A 20,767-nucleotide genomic window follows, 5' to 3' on the forward strand; every position below is an offset into this window, starting at 1 on the left:
GCCAATTTTCGTTGTCAAATAATAATAAGTCTTTTGACAATTTTCTGTTTTTTCGTGTAAACAACAAAGGTTAGGAAAATATATCTTTGTTGCTGTCATCGTGTGTCCTTATGGTTGAATGGTTTTTTCATCGTTCAATTTCCCAGTAAAACTAAATCATTTTAAAGCTCTACCGATATAAACCAATACGAGTTATCATATGAACGTTCGCAAAAATCAAAATTGAAATTATTAAATTCCGTACATTTGTTTGAGTAAGCCGAACGCGAATACACATTTATTATGAAATATACGCTCATCTCCAATGATTAAATGACGATTTGTTAGAGCGCATTCTTTATGCCATCATTTATAAGCACTTGATGAGATCATGTTTAATAAACGGTTACCTATTTATTCTATAATTTGGATTTTGTAAATCACACAAATATCGTCAGTGAAAAACCATTCGATTGAAATGCGCGAATGAGATATAGCCAGTTGTACGGCGTTGTAACGCATAAGTAATAAAAACCGCTTTGATATTATTTGATGTAAAAAGCAACGAAGCATCCAGATGAGCATTACAATAATGACAATAGTGTAATCGTTTCATGAGATATTGTCCAAAATACACGACGCTCATCGCACTAATGCATATAAAACATACATTAGATACACAAAATGTGTAGTAAAATGACAGTCGTGTGCATTAGCAGATGAGAGAGGTGTGTGTGCATTGGTATTGTATTAGTTGGTCTGGGCAAACGGGCGGCGGCGCTAGCCGATACAAGACTGACATCGTCTGCAGTTGGGTTTTTTATTATTATGGTACGCCAATTCAGCGCAGCAGACTACTTTCCATTACTGGACTAGCATAAGGCAGTTGTCGGCAGATACTAATGGTGTTTGTGTTAAATAATTATATTGTGGTGCTTGCACTTAAGCATCACTGCGGAACTTTTAATTGTAGTACAACAGTAAGACGGTAAAACACAATACTGAATAAAAGTCACGGAAATCTCTGTCTGAAATTAATACTTCGGTTTCGGTTTGCGATAAAAAGGACCGACACGGATCAGAGCAACAAAGCTAAACTCGGGTAACAGGAATTGGAGATTGTAGGACTGACCTGAGGAATATTTTCTATAAAGGAATGTCAACAATTTAAAACGGAATAATCAATAATTTAAACAAATATTAATACGGAAATATAAAATATTTCCAACATAAACCATAAGCAATTTGTTTTTGAAATTTTTCTACCGTTCAAATTGGTGATTTTTTTTGTAAATATTTAACTATAAATGAACATTTTCTAACAGCAATTAAACTTCTGGCAGATAAACACGATATTTTTTAGTCTTTTCTCAAAATATAATTTCGACATTAATTTGCCGCGTAATAACGTTTTTATGCTCATTTATAACAATTATCAAACTCCATAATTTCCTGTCAAAAGTCATCATTCAAATTGGGTGGTCCACTAACCATTTATAAATAATTTATTTTTTTCGTCATTATATCAAGCATTCATTAACAAAAAACATTTATCATTAATATTATACTTTTTTTTATAATATTTAATTTTTACTTAATAATAAAACGAAGCAAGACTGTAACGTTTATTATACTAAAAACACTTTTTAGTGTACAAAAAATCAATTTTCATGACATTTCTTTTCTAAAAAAAACTTTTTACAGTTAAAAAAAGTAAACTTATTGCTTAACAATTTCAACATATTTAACTTTTTATTTTCATACTAAATTTAAAATATATAAACCGCTTTAAATCACCAAAAGCAGTGTACAAATATAAGTTTATGCGAATAATCAATGATAACAACTATGGTCAGTTTTGTCAGATGAAGAAAATGAAAAATGAAAGCCTAACGAGTTGCCCATAAACTTAATATAAGTTTAATATATTCGTCACTCTAATATTCAATATATACATTTTTTTGGTATGTTTACAAAATATTTAGTATCAAAGAATGTTTTGGCTTACGACACATTTATTTTATATTTCATTTATCAAAAATATTTTTATAACGTTATTATAGCGTACAATATCGTTATAATAATCTTATAAAAATGTTTTTGAAACATTATTTTTTTTAAAATTACTCTGTTTAAATTAATCTGTAACTTAAGTTATACATTATAAACGTACGACATGTCGACGCAACAAGTTATTTCTCGGTCCGTTCAGTCCAGTCGGTGAGTCTAAATATTAAAATATTAACATATACTTTTGACAAGTCATTGCTGAAGGAGTTTTAATAAAGTAATCTCAAGGTGCTCGGGGTAAACGTGTATGTTGTTAGTGTTTCTGTCCAGCTGTAGACCTCTACTCGACAGCAGCACTTCGTATCGAAACAATTGGCTGCTTTAATAACATGATTACATGTAATCTAATAATAATAATAATAATGATGATGATGATGATGATAACAAATCGGAATATGAACCGCAAGGCGGCCCAGATTTGATGTAGAAAAACCAACGCTCCGAAATGAAGTTTTATTGATTGGGCACACCTAAGGAATTCGAGTGAATAAGATACTGGTCGTTTTCAAAATAATAACAAAGTCAAGTTTTTTCTTATAATTACCGTCATTATTTATGCGCGTCTGTCTGCTTCATTCATTCCAATAATGATACTATTTTATTTGATTAAAATATACGTCGGATATTACTTTCGCGATTTTATAGGGTTAAATATAATGGAATAATAAATTACCAATTACTTTATTATTATACAGAATTATTTCATCTTTTATCGCGTCATATAAAATTTAATATTGTAATAATATCGTTTGTCTAACAAAATAGTGTCTTTTTTTTTATAGAATATTTGCTAGCTTCTGATCCTTAAGAGACTATTAAAGAAATTGAAAAGTTTATAAAAAAATAAATAAAACGTTATCTTTAATCGTCGAAATAATACAATTTAACTGTATGGCATATGACAATTGTTTATTTTTAATTTCCTATTTGATTTCAAAGAAACTTCCAGCGTTTACTTAATGGTTTTTTTTTTCAAAAGCTTTTTAGTTATTCGAGATCATGATTGCTATTTATTCTTAATTTAATTTCAAAGTTAAATAAACTCTATTAGCGTGTTTTCTTCAAAACCTTGTAAAAAGTTGTTTTTTGTATTTTATATGCATGTGTTTTTTCGAAATGGCTGTTCATTTAATCATTTAAATGAAAATAAATTATTCCTAGAATAAATTGTTGTACATTATTAACAACAAAAAATGTAAAAAAAATAAATGAATTCCAAAACTGTGTTAAGCGACCATTTTAATTCTTATCTTATTTTCAGTGTAAAAAATTGCCAAATCAATCATCTCGCTAACATTAAAGGTTCCGTCTCTCTAGTTATTCAATATACTATTAAAAGACAAGTTTTTTAGTGCAATTTTTTCACACGTTCTGGACCTATTTGTAAATTAGTTAATTACTGCATATTGAGCAATACAAATGAAACAAATATTTTTAGAACAGTTAATTAAACTCTATTATACAAGTATCCTTGTTTATTCTCACAATAACGTCAAATATTGGCTTCCTGTTTTTACAATAGTTAGCTATTGTAATGAATAAAATAAAAATGTAAAGTAAGAAATATGTTTTAAAATTAAATTAAATATTTTTTTGAGCTCCATATCGTCATTTAAATTATTTACTATAGGTCTCGATAACACAAGAGACTAATTATAAAAATAATTTTGTAATATATATCGATTCGTAGAACTTATGAGTTTTCTTATTAATTTGATTTTTTATCTGTTCAAAATAACGTATACTGTTATTTTTCAATCGAATTTCAAAATAATTTTTTCATCAATTAGAATAACAGGAAAATCTTAAAATTTAATACATTATAAACCTTTTCTTAACATTAATATCAATGAACCTTTGAGTTATTTTTATTCGTTTAATAGATATTTTTCTCATTTTGATTTTACTTTTAATATTTAAGTTAAATACACCTCTCTTTTGTATGAAAACCTCCAGCCTTGTTTTCTTACATTTGTAGATGTTTGAGATTGTATTTGAGCAATGACGCTTTTTTTTTTATCAATAATTTATAAAAAGCTTTAACTAATATAAAAAGTGTTTTCAATATGAAAATATTAATTTTCACAAAAAAAAAAAACCTAAAAATTTGTATTTAAACAGAAAATATAATATTCATTTGAATCTTTTAGGGATCAGAAATCACTCAGTATAATCTTTGTTATATTCAAATTGTACCCATTATTATTTTTAAGCTGAATTATATCAATTATATAAGTCGATAAACATTTGAATATATTAATTGTATACTCCAGTAAATTGAAAATATTCATGAATCCTAAAGCAAAGTGTTTGTTCCACAGTGGAAAAAATAAAAGTACACGTCAAGTAACAGCTATCGAATGAAAAAAAAACCACCTTTTTTATTTGAATACCCTGAAATTTGTTTTATGCAAACGAAAACCTCATAACATAACTCAGACCACACACAGGGCCCTTGCGAAGACCATTCAGTAAGAAATGTAAAAGTCATGAGTCTTATTTGCTGGACTTTACTCTCTGCCCCTATTTCTACAACGTCAAAAAATGAGACCCTCATTTATAGTGGACTACTGGCGGCTCTAAGTAAATATATCCCGTCCACGTTGCCCGAAACAATGTTGCATTATATTTTGTAAAACACCATTCATTAATAAGACAGCACACTAAGTCAATATTAGTTATTACACAATGGTCAGACAAACAAATATTATTAATTCTCAATCGACAATGACGGAGTAGGCGCCGTTATGTGTGGCATATTATTATCATAATTGAACATGGTGTTATTCGGACTGTGTTTGCTCGCACTCTATTGCGGCCATTCATATTTGAACAAGATAAAACTAATAACTCACTGAATTTTATGCGACCGACTAAATCAAAATGATAATAATGAAAAAATGTTTTGATAGTCGTAATGACTCTTAGAATTGTCTAAAACATACCGAAATTAAAAATGCTTTTACACTTGGTGGTATCAGACGCTTTGATGACTATTACTTTTCTCACATCCGTAACTCGTACAAGAAAAATCGTTTCATAATAATTCAGTAGTCGCGGGTCTACAACAATTTCTAAAAGAGTGAAAAATATTAACAAGTATCTGAAAATTAAGTCCAGTAGAAGTACTGGATACGCTTTGATAAGATCTCTTTGTTAACATATAATCATAATTAGGTTTGATAAGTTAATTACGTGCATGTTTTTTCATTTAATAGAAAAACATACCAAGTGCGACACAATAGTTCAACGATTGTAATAGAAAGAAAAATATTACCGTCGCAACAGATATTTCCCGTTTGTAAAAAAGATGAAAAATCATTAGTAGAACACAATTCGTCCAACAGTTACCCATGCTTGTTTGTAAACTAATTAAATACATATCAAATTAATAGACTTCAACGTGTGGTTTTTATAGTATAATTATTCAATCTTAATACTTTTTATCGCGAAAATCAACATACTAAAAAAAATTTAATGTCGACTAATTTTATTGCGTGTGCCACTTTTCTCGCTTAAATTTTTTATCGTAGCTTTACTACGAAAAAGCTATTAAAAATATAACAAATTAATGTAGTTCCACTACCACCGGTCACATTTAAAATGTAATTAACAAATAAGTTTTATCATTAAAACTGTCGAAGTAATTACTAAAACATTTGAAACAAAGGTCTGATCTAGAAACTTTGAACCGTTCGACCAGCTATATTTATTCAACACAAATTACGCACATGGTGTATTGGCTTGTAAAATATTAAATCCATTACTAATATAGGTATCGCGATCTTGATGTTGGAATTTATAGTTGAAACAAATCGAAATAAATGGGTAGATAAATACAATTTTTGCCGGGTAAACTGAACGGTTAGAAAAATTTATTACTTCTAGCGGGCGTGTGAAAAAAAAAAAATATAGAAGTCGTTTTAATTCTGCTGCCATACGCTACCCAACAGCAGCAGCTGTTAATGTTTCTAAAAGAATGTATTTCGCTTGTTCAGCCTGCAGAACTTTTCAAACTCTATGATTTATAAACCGTTTTGTACGTAGACCGTGTCTCAGAAAAATGCTCTTCTTTAATGAACTATGACCGAAGTAATAATTATGATAACAATAAAAATAATAATAGCGATTTAACGTTAGAAACCCTATCCGCTGTTATTTTCTAGAGTAATGAAAAGTTTTAGTTTAATTGCCCAACGATTATTCATTTCGAGAATAACAACAACAGTCGAGCTCAAGCGACCGCGTGAATTCCAAGTTGGGGCCAAAGGACGTGTGTCGAGTACACGTTTAAAAAAATGCACAACGCGATAATGTCATTTCATCGAGAGTATAACGGTTCATACGAAATGGCAACAGCTTAGACTTGGCCGAATCGTTTAATGATGTGCAAGACGTTACATATTGGGCCGTTTGCAAATTTACCGGCAAAATAACCTCGTGCCGCCAGTCGGCAAAGGTTAAGCTCTAATAAAATGGTAATTGTACGTGGACCTGAAACTTTTGGATTACACCGTTCCGGAACTTTTCATTTAAATTAAGCGGCAATAACGTGGAAATTAAAAGAATCTACGGTGCATTACAATTTCAATGATTGCCGAGTAACTCCGAAAACGACCACTTTGTAGTGCGATTCAAAATGGTTTTCGAAATATTATTCACGCGTAAACTTCTACATTATAATAAATTATTTTTTTTTAATCGACAAAACAGTATGCAGTCAAAAGTAGTGGTTCCGTCTAAATTCAACGCAACAAACAAAATTAACTTTCAGAAATTTAATTAAAAACTCGATATTTTGTGTAAAATGTAATCCTTTAAGTCATTCATATCCGTTTTTCTTTTTTGGATTTGATTAGAAACCAAAGCCATCATTAAGTGAATACTCGACAAACTCGCAGAACATTCAAGTAGTCGACTTATGACGGCCCCCGACTGTGTATTAGCTTTTTGACATCAAAGTTCATATTTTTTACCATTCGTAGTACTACGTAGAAATACTTGAGCATCACTTAAACAAGTGAATTGCACAGCGATTCATATTAGTGATAATTATTACATAATTACCATATTACGTCAAAACTTAGTCTACCAAAAGCTATACGAATAGCGTACATCTCATAAATCCACCCCAAAGTTAGAGAGCTTAATAATAAAATATTTGAATTTCATTAGTGTGCTTAAGTAAATAAGCATTTATGACATTTGCAGTACAAGTCAACCCGGTTTAGGAAAAACGGTACACAGAAATGTAGTAATTGTTTTTTCGAGTTATAGTATTAGGCATACGTACATTTTTAAATAATTTATAATAATATTTAGCTTTACATGGCTCTGATCTAATTTATTAACAAAATAACATTTTTCCTTTAATTTAAACGTACAATAAGTTCCAAAACTAAATTACATAAACTTTTGAAAAAATTACTAAAAATTAAATCTGCTTATTACATTCGAGAGTGAATGTGTTCATGGAAAAACTTTACTTGTTTTGCAATACTTTTGCATTTTAATGAAAATACGAAATTATAATTTTTAACAAATTCAACGATGAAATTATATAGCCCGACCAATTTCATACGTCGCAGTCTCTTATGGATAATTTGACAAATTTGACTAAACGCGTATTAGTTCAATCTAACAGAGACCATAAAACGTGACAATCATAGTAATTTTTGAAACGCACAGTTAAAACTACCCAAAGTCGGATTATGGTTTTTCGGTTACCACGTATAAACTAGTATCCGTTTCTGCTATTATGCCATTGTCGGTAACACTAGGAACTAAAATACAATCGATAAACAACAAGGTAAACGCGCGCGTAAAAAACTGATCGTCAATGAAACTCGATTTAATCTACTCCGTTCTGAAAATAATTACCGTACTACAACAACGTTATCAGTCAGATGTGCATTGGAGAAAAATAATATTTTTCCCCAATTACAAAATTGCCGATATTGAATACACGTGCGAATTAGTGTAGTTTTTCCTGGTGTTTATTTTTTTGAAGTTTAAGATTTAGTAATTGAACGCTGAGTCACGTGTCAAACTCCCATAACAATAACACCTATATAAACTTAGGAAATCATTTTACATTAGTCACGGCCCCGTCGGTCACTGGCGGTCGACGTTAGCGATGGCTACGAGTGATAAGCTTTTGTCGCCCTCGTCTATTAGTGTTGCACTTGTTTAGGCTTCGGGTGACTCGTGTCGCCACCGGTACGTGATCGACGCGCTACGGTCAGACGTCACGTTCCATCCCAATCAACAACGGGACAAAACTCGGTGTAAGAAAACAGAGTCACTTTGCGCGGTGGTCATTCCCCTCGTCGTTTAATTGCGCGTGTGGCCCGAACGACGACGGGGACAAGGCCGAGGGCGATGTGTCTGCCGCGTTTTTGGCTTTTAACGCGTCCGCTGCTATTTACTCGGCTATCGTTTCGTCAGCAAGTAATAATAATGTATTCACCGGCCGTGGCGGAGCGTCTTCATTTCACCGCTGTCGCAAGTGTACGGACACCGTGCCCTGGACAACGTGTGGGTGAAATAGAGCATCCATAATCCATTTAACCTAATGGATTTTCTGGGTCACGTGGCAGCCGTCTTATCTAACGTCTTTAACGACCGCTTTGGAACTGAGCACTTTTACTGCGTCGTCCCGGCGTGTCTCTTAAATCAGAAACTGAAAGGTGAATCCGTGAAATAAAATACTTATACAGTTTGGAATGATGTTATTAGGTGCAAAATGAGAAAATCCCAACAAACGTATCTGCCAAATGCATCGACCCAAGAAAGTATCATATTTCTCATTAGACTTCAAAATCGCATCCCAATTGAAAGCTCGTTGAAGCTAAATCCCATTAAAACACAACAAACAATATTTGCCACCGCAGTCTAAATTCTAATATTTCCAAGACACTTGAACGTTAGTAACCAGATACGGATAACACAATTATTGTAAACATAATTAAACAATTATTCATCAAGTTTATACACGGTAATTTCATAACAGATAGTCTAAAAAAATATTTATTTGCTACTCTTGAATTAAGTTTAATGGAAAATACACTTGTCAATATGTTCTTCAAACAAAATTTTTATTATGATTACCCGAAAAAAATATCTATCGAAACACATGCGTATCTAATGTAAAACTCATTATTTCTCGAAGATAAAATTTATGCTGTTATACTTTATAAAAAAAGTTTCAAGTTCAACAAATTGTTGAAATCCAAAATATGTTAAATAGGATTTATTAAAAATTGTATTATTTTTCATGTGAAATAACTTGTATTATTAAAATAATAATATTGATAAAATTTCAATTTTTATTGCCATTTCTATTAAATTACACAATATTTTATTATAATGTATATCGTTGAAAATGCGCGATGAATTACATTAGGGTGGTCCTTGTATATTAATGTCTTCACGAGCCTCAGAGGTTGAAAATTTACAAAAAAGGGTAGAAATGTAGTTTTTTGCGCGTATATTTTTAAATATTAAATATAACCCATATATGTATAGAATTAATCTTGTAGGAAAACATGTTAGCAAAATAAAAGGTCTTTACATACATTTTTGTATCATTGACCGTTTTGATTAAAAAAAACGGATTGCAAAACAATTTCTAATATATGATATCGACCAACGAAAAATAATATTAATTTATTTAACATGCGTGTCAAAGACAAACGCTTTAGCTTTTTCAGATATTTCCAAATCCTTTTAAGTATCATATACAGCAATTGATTTTTTTTTCTTCAAATTTTTATGATTTTACAAAAATGTCAGGAATAATTTACAGGGACCGGGGCACCTCAGATGGAAAAACATTCGCCCCGGAAACAAGACACTTTAGTTTAATTCCCAATGCACTGCCGTACTTTTTCCTCAGTTTCCGAAATTTTTTACACAAAGAAAATTTTTCTTTTTTATATTCGAAAACAAATTTTATATATTATTTGGTATATCGTGCATCTAGTCAAATAATATTTGTTTTAAAAAATTAAGGGATTTTTTACATTTTACGATTAAATTTCAAAATTTAAGAAAATATTATACATAACTTTTTTAAAATATATTTGGTAATATTCAATTTTGATGCATTCTCAATAATGAAAGAAATATTGACAAAAAAATAATTTTTTTTTTCAAAAATGATAAAATAATAGTTTGTTTTTTATTTTTACGCAACATTAATTCTATACTTCTTTCCGTTATCGTAAATATTTAAAAATATACACGCAAAAAAACTATATTTCTACCTCTTATGGTAAATTTTTACCCTCTTTGTGGCACGTGAAGGGGTTAACCTGGAACACTGAAAATTTTCGAAAAGTTTTATTTACCACAAAGAACAAAATGCGGAAACTCCCTTTCGAGTTTTGAAAGTTGGTTAAATTAAGGACCACCATAATGTGTATGTGATACTTTCAATATGTTTAAGTATGTTTCAAAATATTGCAATATTTGTTAAAAGTGAAAAATAAAACCGTTAAACTATTCCACGGATCGCTTGGTAAAGTATTCAGTGGATCATGTATTTTGTGCATATTACATTTTAGACACATGGTACTGAATACAAGTTTTTCTACGATAAGCGAATACCAATGAAACTACATTGATGGAGCATAAAGGAAATTTGTAGTAAAGTAAAACTAAAAAGATGAAAAAAACGTATGTATTGTTTCCTGTTTAGCTATAAGACAGAAGATGTGTAAAGTGTGTGAACCGTAGACGAAATACATAAAACACAAATAAATGACAAGACAAGAACAGACAATATTCTATAAACAAACGGTGTTGTTTGAAGGGTGAAGAGCACCACTAAGTCAATAAGACAAATTGTGGAAATAAGTGATTGGTTCCAACGGCACAATGAAGATCTAATAAGTAACAGTACAGTAAGCCCCGTGGTTCATTGTACAGAGTATAATTGTTTTTTACAGTGTGTAAATTTTAGTGCATGTCTACCGAGTCCTAAATGTCCTTTTAAAACACAATGATCGCGTTTCAACGATTTATGACATGAACATCAAAGATATCAATTGTAGTGGACAATCATAGATTAGATGCACACGAGTATTTAATCTATGACAAAGTGTAATCGACGCATTTATAGGACACAATGGAGCTGATTATTTTTTGGGTAAAATCATTTTCTTCTTAAGTTGTCGCCGTCGCCGCCGCCACATTAATACTTTCCCTCATAATCACTAAATAGAATAAATCCCATTTGTTTTGAAATGTAAAAAATATTAGAATATTATCGAAAGAAAAAGTATTCGCGTGAAAAAAAAATTTTAATTATTACAGAATTTCTTATGTTTTTTTTTTTTTTTTTGGATCAATAAGAAAATAAAGCGTTCGTATAAATAATTTGATAAAAAAAAAAAAAAAAAGGAAGTGGTCATGAATTATAAAATTTATAATGGAAACACATTATTATTGCCCAGTCGAAAATGTGTTTCAACAAATTTTCTCATACGTTTATTTACTATTTGTTATCAGCTGCATATGTGTTTTTTGCTTTATAACTGATCCTTAGCTGCTATATGAATTGTATTTGTTCTCCGCCATCGCCCTTGTTGACAATTTATTACGCGAGTTTACACTTTATTATTATTGTTATTTCAATGACGACGATTGTTTCCAGATGATATTACATCGAAAATCTGGAAATAAAACTGAATGGTGCGGTTGACAAAAGAATACTGCTTATTGAAACTGTTAAACAAACAAAATGACATAATGACACAATGAAAGAAGCGTGTTCGTGTCGTATGTATGAATCCGAGTACAAAAATATACAGTAACACCACTAGAATTCAATTAAAAGTTAATTATATATATATATATTTTTTTGAAGATGAATGTTTACAAGACAGTTCGTCAACCCCAGTCCGTTGTTGGTCGGTTAAAGCGAATCACGTGCCCTCCCATATATTGCCAGTGTATTTATTGTGCACTGACGACAGTTTTTTTAATACGTTTATAAATAAGGTCATGAGTATGACGAGCCCAGGCTAATTTGCATTTTACCGGTACGGTTTATTTACGTCTCATCGTCCGGCCTGACAGAGGCCCAAAAAATACAACCGTTTTAAGTATCAACTTCAAGCAAACCAAGTCTCGCGAGATTATTGGCCGCACGTGATATTTTTACACTATAAAGAGACCTTTTCACGCCACAATCGTCCCACAAGGTTTACCGCAGTTAAACCGTTATGCAGACGCAAAAAGAGAGCGGCTCGTATTATATTTTTTTATAAACACGCCAAATAAAAAGTAACCCCGTCGCCCCAGTGTTGCGAAAGGCAGTCGTTTTTTCTACAGCCGATTCACAGGGGAAACGCGCGAAACCAAACACAGATTTCGATTTCTTCGATGTCCCTTTAAAATGTCGGTCTGTCTTTTTGTCGCTTTATTTCTAATAGATTAAAAGGCTGTCAATGTTAAAACCTATGAGATAATATTAATAAGTATAGAAGCTGTTGTAGATTTCATATCAAATAGCGTTTCCCTTTTGACCGCTCTTTCAGTGACCGAAGATAATAACACATTTTTTATTAAAACTACCAGAGAACCTGTGTATTCGATGGGAAATAAAAGGAATTTATCGAGCACGGAAATCTATAATAATACACGGTAAACATATTTTGTAATTATTTTAATTTAAAAACATATCAATGTTTGTTTTAGCTTGAGAAAATCGAATATTCGTTTTTCATTCTTTGTTAAAGTGCGGGCAATGCACAATATGTAAAATCATTAGTTGAACGGTAAAAGTAACTATGAGAATAGTGACGAATGTATTAGTACATTTTACACATTACACATTTCATGGTAATGCCGAGACTTTTTCTGACGTTCGGAAGTTGTTAAAAAAATCATTTATTTACCGAATGAAAAACGGCGTTGAAGAATAAACAAAGGCATAAGCTCTTCGGCGACTGTAGTTTCATTATTTGCTCACTTATATTGCCAATTCGGTTTTTTATTGGGAAAAAAATTCTGCGGTATTTGACACTGTCGGATAAGAGCTTTTAATTTAAGTATCCGCCAACAACAAACCACACAGAGGACGACGAATAAGGTTTTACGCATTAACGCCACGAGACACAATGTTTGATGACTTATTATAGTTGTCAGTATTAATGACTGGCAAGACCTGTAATTGATTGCATGGCTTTTGAACGATACCGTTTTAGCCTTTGTTGGTCAAAACAGAAATTCAAAAATGACACCCAACAAAACGGTACGTTTCATTTTGCAGTATTGTGAAAGTGAACGTGGTATTTCATTGTTTTTAATGTTCTCGGAGATAAACAAACAACAACAACGACAATAAATAAATAAAACCTATGTGGTAAATTACAAACGGTATTTTGAACATCTTAGAGATAAAATGGTCGGTAAAAATAAGTATGGTAATCTTCTTTTGTAATAATACGTACTGCGGTTATTACGTTTCTGTAAAAAAAATAAACGGCGACGCATGAACAAACTAAAATAATGATAAAAACGTCAAAAGACATGTTTAAATGTTTATTGAATTAGATAGATAAATAGAAAAATAATGCAATATTTTTTATTGTACTTGCTATTAATCTGGCATTTAATTTCGTGTGCATTTTCAATGAAAAAATACTTGATTTTCATTTTAAGCCACTCGATAACATTATTTACAGTAAACACATAATAGGACAACTTAAATTAATCTACACCGATAATAGGTATATTATATTGAAGTTAAATTTATTAAATTAAGAAATCTGAGGAGGATATTATACATCAACTGAAATTTTTCATCTGTTCGACATGAATAACCAGTTTAAAACTGAACGCATTATAATCGATAATATTTAAATGGGCAGTTCTAAAAAAAAAGTGACGTTGACGTATAATGTAGAATTAAAACCTGCATTTGATCCAAACACTCATTGAAAATTGAATGATACTGGATAATGCTTATCGGAACAATGATCTAAGAAGCTGTCGATTTTCTGTTCGATTATTGTAAATAACTGAAACGGTCATGAGAGCAAATGGAACGAAATCATAATTAACAAAAAATTATTATCCACGGACGAACCATCGTATTAATCAATAGCAAATACATTTTGTACGGACCATGTAAATTAGCGGAATATTCAATTTTTTTACGCTCACCGTGTTCTATACACATTTTTGAATTATTATTTCGGAATAAGGTCACGTGGGCTAATCTACAATCGATATGACAGTAATGGCATTATTATGGCAACAGTTAATAGCGTCAGCACAGCCACAGGTAGGAAAAAAATTCACATTGATAGAAGCAATAATATTTATGACCATCGTAGTGGTGGCATTCACACGAGCGACCTGATATTGCCTAAACGTTTCGCCGTCTCAGAGAATTTCATAAAAAACCGTAGTAAATAAATGAAACCGTGAAATCAAACGACATAATTTATTGCTCCAGCTCGCTATTTACGGTACCGGTTCCCGGGACTAGTCTTCCATAAATGACACTGACAGCGGCATAAATTAAATTCAGTAAAACGATATCGGTGTTATCGGATCGATAAAAGCAAATTAATTACCCTATGCAAACGTTTCCATGGTTGTTTAAATAAAAATTAAGTCATATCTGTTTGACGACAACTTTAAATACAAACGGACTGTTGAGCTTCGAATATGTGAGGAAGGTAATTTTTTTTTAAGTAACTAGTGTGCCGATTGATTAAACATTAGAGAAAACGACAAATCAATGGATTCCTGTTCTCTACTACATTAACTGGTCGTTTCAATAGATGACTTCAAATGATACCGACGTATACAAATTGAACACTATCAATTATAAAGGTATAAATTTCAACACGTCCCCCCCCCCACTTCAATGGGGTGTATCCAATACAATTGCTACAACATTACATTCCCGACGCTTTGGATTAGTTCAAATTTATAAAAACTAACCGAAATCGTCGTATTTGAACATCCGTCACGTTATCATTTTATGTGTTTGATTACGAATTACAATTTAATTGTAACCCAAATCAAAAATCCTATAAATATATGTCCAAAATATTTCAAATATATGCACGTACATAAAAATTTGTCACTATTGAACTAATGATAAACAAATTCAAACTGCGAATTTATTTGAGTATGCAAAACAAAAAGAATTGACAAAAGTTCGATTGTAAATAATTACAATAATTGAAAACGGTACATGTTTGCTATAACAAATATACTTTAATCAAATATTTACTATACAATCGTATTTTATTAACTAATTAATAATAAATATAATACATTGGAATTGAATTAAATCGATTTTATTTCACATTAGTTTACGGTATTGACTATTAAGAAAACTGAATTTACATATTCGTCACGTAAAAAATTGTTTGACCGTACAATTATTATGTTGGTTACTGAATTTTATACTCATATAGAGTGTACGAAAATTTAGTTTTTTTTTACATTTCCTATATCGTTTATTTGTACTTAATTAAATACTATAGGGAATCGTACATTTGTTATTAGATAATAAAATATAAATAATAAATACAATAAATTAGTGAAACAGAATGAATCGTATAGAATATATTTATTTCTTGTTGAAGTAATTTCATTGAGTGAAAGTTAAGTCTAACAAAGTTCGCATATTATAATAATTTGGAACCTCAGGGCGGACCACGTTACTAAAAAGTTTCTCACCCGTGAGATAAAAAACTTATTCTGCATAGTAAAAGCTGTTATAAGTATCACTTTGCAGAACAATATAATTTTACTATGCGAATGTTTAAAATGACTATAGAGAAACATGCTATTAAAATGACATGCTAAAATAGTATTCTATTATAAAACGCGTCACAAATATAGGAGAAATAACTTAAAAGTTTAGAGGAATTATAATCGATATTGTAAAATAAAGTTGTTTAATTAAATATTTTACGCTCAAAGTTTTAGTATTCATTAGTTGATGTGTGTACTTGGGCGGTAGTTGGTAAGCGATGGATTTGCACTTAAATATAGAGTCGATACTTTTTGATCAACGGCACGTATCTATTAATTATTACAAAAGTTATTTTTTTATTTAACTGAGTTTGTTTTTACGGCGAAAAGCTTATTATAAAAGAAATTAAACAAAACTTTTTGGCTCCAATAAACGTTTTGTTTGTCGAGAGAGGAAACGCGTGATTTTAAAAAGTAATCGGAAGTCTGAAAGGCGGCGGTAGCAGTATTTCCGCCGGACTTAAGTCGTGAAAACTTTGGACATTAAGTCCGACACCTTACAGGGTATATTTGGGTAACGGGTATCTGGCTTACGATGATGATATTGAAAGTAATTTCGGAGATGTCTTTTCAGCGCGTCGCGGCAGATTGACTTTTTCTCGACGAGCCTTTTTCCTACAGTTGTGACGACTATTGGCCGTTACGAAGCGCAATCCGTTTTTTTGTTAATCTCAACAGACAGAAGCTCGATTGTAAAATAGCCGATTAACAGGATTTCAACGACAATAGGCGGCGGTTGTCTTTTTAAAAGCAAAACGGCTTTAACGCAACGCAGAAGAATAATATTTATGTTTACTATTCGCCATCGCTATTATTTATACGATATCTCTATATATTAATAAACGACAATTGTCGATTTTATAGCACATGATGCACATGTACACGATGTAACATATATGATATCACACGAATACTATGGTCACGATTAAAGCTGATTGCGAGCGCGGTCGTTAGTAATATTGATGTAATTTTTTTTTTATTGAAATTCGTAAACACACAGGGAACACCTAATAGTTATTACTGTGGTAATAATCGTACCTTTATCGTCGTATACGATCGATCCTCCTGCTGTTTTATCCTTACTAGCACCGCTTCCACTGTCTACCGAAGCCGCTGCGGTGGCCAACAGGCAACCGAAAACCAAAACTGTCACAAACATGTCACACTTTTTCGACGCGACACCAAAAACTAAATTAAAACCGTGTCAATTAAACGTGAAATGTTTTTTTTGACTCGTGAGCCGGTGACGGGATTGGTGTAAAAGGACTGTTTTAACGCCGGCACGCAGTCAAGTCATCGCTTGGATTGTAAACGGTTTCGTTAAAAAATCACACGAGGTCCGCCGAGACGACGTCAAAAAACGATCAGCCGCCAAAATAACAGTCCGACCGGTACGGGGTAAGTCGCATTTGTCTTGACGCACACGGTCCGCAACACCCGAAAATCACAAGTGTGGTCCGGACGTCGAGAGCACACCGTCGACAGATGAACACTACACCCGCGTCGCTGCCGTTGCCATCGTACCGCCTCCTCGTGGTCGCTTCATAGCCGCCGTCGGTGGCAGCAGCAAACAAGAGCTGACACTGGCGTATCACCGATAGGCGGGCGCTAGTTGCATTCGACAGTTGGCATTATAATAATAGTATTACTTGTTATACGCCACAATTACCTACGGCGTACCCCTCAGGTTCTAATTCTTTGAAGAAATTTACTTATAAAAGAATATTTCACATAAAAAATATGTACATTTTTTAAACAGTCTAACGTTTTAAGCAAACTTCAGTCAGACTGGAATGTACACGAGAAAACAAATATGTCAAATATTTAATTGAAACCGATATGATCATGTATTTTCTTTTANCGCCACAATTACCTACGGCGTACCCCTCAGGTTCTAATTCTTTGAAGAAATTTACTTTCAGTCAGACTGGAATGTACACGAGAAAACAAATATGTCAAATATTTAATTGAAACCGATATGATCATGTATTTTCTTTTATAGTTTATGATATCTGGCAAAGCTGACTGTTTTTTCTTCTAGCTACCAAATTGACATCAAGACTAATTAGGAAATCGGTTGGTGGTTTTTTTTAATGTTAAAAGGAGAATAATCCCATTTCGGTTGGCTGTATAAAATAACGAGAATAGAAAATTTTAATATAAGGAAAATCTTTTTAATGCTATTTAGATTGATATCGTTTATAATTTTGAACATTTTTTTTAATTAATGTTGTTTATATGTTTACTTACCTCTTTTGTTATATCGATAACTTTATTCGCTTGAAATCATGTTACTTATCCACATAAAACTATTTAAATCGTTACCGACCAAAACTAATAACATATTGAGATGTTTATCACATTTTTTGAGTGACAAATATTCAATAAAACAGAGTTTTTATCAAATCATTGTTCAAACAACCCAAAAGTACTTTTAAAAGCGTATCACTAAAGGTAAATTTACAAGTCAATAAAGTATACATAATACTCAATAAAGTTTATAACGTATGCACCAACAGTTTTTGTTAGAACATCTTTTTAATTTTTATATTGAAGCAACGCAAGTTTATATACATTGTTGTTTATTAGACCACTTCGGATTTTTTTGAACATCTGCAGTAGATTTTATAATAATTACAAAATATATACAATATAATTACTAGATATTTACTTTTTTCATTAAATAAATAATATCTATTTAAAATAATGTAATTTTGCTTTTTCTATAAATAAACAAAATATAGATACTCATAATTTTTGTTTTTTTTTTTTTTTCGTAAATACCAGAAATATATTTGTGTTTTATGAACATTAATACACAAAACTTACCTGATACTTGTACAGTTTCATTACTCAAGAAAAAAATGTTTACCAAACTTAAAATAAACTTCACAAATATAAAACTTTACTTCTTATATGCCATCAATCGCAAAAAATGATATTTTGTTACCTCGAGAGTGTATGAATCTAATTATGTATTTAATATTTTAATTTGAAGCATTATATAACTGCTTTAAAAATAAATAATAAATCTTCTTATTAGAATTTTAACTTAAAAAAATGTCAAATAAAAATGAGTTTTATAATCTGTTTTTTAACTACAAAACATAAAAGTTTGTTATATTACTTTTTTTTTTATTATTACTTTAAATATTTTCCATTTATAATAAACTTTGCCAACAACAACCAAAAAAAAAAAAAAAAAAAAATACAATTGCAAAGATCCAAAAACGAAAACATTAAACATCTTTGTCAGGATCAATTAATAAAATTTTTGGGTACACATTTTTAATATTAAATTATTATTTATAAGGAACAATTTAGCTTTAGCATACAATAATCAATGAAATATTAACAATCTTGTCGAAATGATATCTTTATTGTTTCTTCTTGGTATTTTTTCTTACTGGTTAAAAATTAGCTGTGCCCGTGATATTCATCTGTGTGTTAATTTTATTTTAATTATTTCCTTCCCTCATGTGTGAGCTATAACTAACACTGCAATACGGTTAGCCAATACATAATTCGTATTATCAATCACTAATTTACTTGTTAAATATCTAAAAACCATAATTCAATTCGAAGGTAATAGAAATCTACTACCGGAAAATATTATTATATTAAAACCAACCAGTACATAATATCGTGTAGTAGAGACGCCCACGTTTAACAGCAAGGGGTCGTATGCATCATAATGTAGTGATTCAGCAAATCAATTTTATTATTGTTATTATCAATTATTAGTTAAAAAATATATGAAAACAGTCTAATATATTAATAACACAAATTTATGAATACTGTAGAATATAAAAAGCCTCCTCGATATTATAATTTACGATGATGTAAAATTAAATACAAGACTCATATTTAAAATTTTACTCGATACTAATTTCGAGACAAACTCGTGTGTTGTTAAATAATTTTAAAAATAACTGTGGGAGTTACTTGTTTGACATAAAAATCATTACAAATTAGTGAAGTAAAATTATGTACATACATTATTTTTCATGAAACATTTGATCTCTAATTGGATCGATTAAAAAAATGTATTCATTTTAAACACGTATTGTAATGCCATTATATCAATTTCAGTATCAGTTTTACCGATGAATGAAAGTTAAAAAACTCTTTTTTGGCTTACCACATACTCTTAATAGGACCAAAGTCAAATACTGTTAATTGTAAGAATTACCCAATGGGAAATTATTACAAGGAGGCTGTAACCCCTTTGACTACTCCAGTGACACATAAAGTATATTAATAAATCATACAGACCTTTATGACTCTACAACAACTAGCAATTGATTATAACTACTGATTCTCCTATAACTGTCCAGAGCACTTAAGACTATTACTATACATTGAATTATAATGCGTATATAAATATTTTTTTGGAATACAATTGTCTTCACAATTTACCGTCGACGGTTTATTTTGCGCTTTATATATCCATTAACTGAGTTCTCATTACGTCCAAATTCTGTTGTCGTTTGAAAATGGATTTCTCGCTGGAATCTAACGTGTATAAGTGAATCCTCTAAACAATTTCTACGTTGGCATTAAATTTATGGGCCATAAAAAGATTACGCCGAGAACCGCGATCGCCTTACCGTACGTTTGATACGACCGAAAGGTGTTTTAAACGTCTGTCGCCACTCGTCTGTGGTCATATAAAGCACTTGAAATATTCGTTTGCGTATAAGATAAAGATGCGTACAATACGGTGTAATTATTTAAAGAGACAGTATCTCAAGTACTTTTCGTTTTAGACCATTTGTATACTAAACATTTTCAGATAAATTGTTTTCTGTTGAAAAGAACAATACAAAGATCAATTTTCGTTTTTATTTTAAAAAGTTATTCGCTTAAAAGTGTAAGACAAAATTATTGATAACAATAGACCTGTAATGCACACCAACTGCAAGTCATT

The 20,767-nt window shown here is 30.9% G+C and overlaps 1 protein-coding gene across 1 annotated transcript in view; it reads right to left on the bottom strand.

The window, feature by feature from the left end:
- Nucleotides 1-17,336, bottom strand: part of LOC126899860 (nephrin-like) — a 170,936-nt gene extending 153,600 nt beyond the window's left edge. The window contains exon 1 of the mRNA XM_050675089.1: nucleotides 16,876-17,336. Within this exon, the coding sequence (XP_050531046.1) occupies nucleotides 16,876-16,996 (121 nt within the window). The 5' untranslated portion in view covers nucleotides 16,997-17,336. The remainder of the gene's footprint in view (nucleotides 1-16,875) is intronic.
- Nucleotides 17,337-20,767: the final 3,431 nt, after the last annotated feature.

Source organism: Daktulosphaira vitifoliae, unplaced genomic scaffold (genome assembly GCF_025091365.1).
Source record: "Daktulosphaira vitifoliae isolate Bord-2020 unplaced genomic scaffold, ASM2509136v1 Scaffold_2, whole genome shotgun sequence".
Taxonomy (NCBI): Eukaryota; Metazoa; Arthropoda; class Insecta; order Hemiptera; family Phylloxeridae; genus Daktulosphaira; species Daktulosphaira vitifoliae.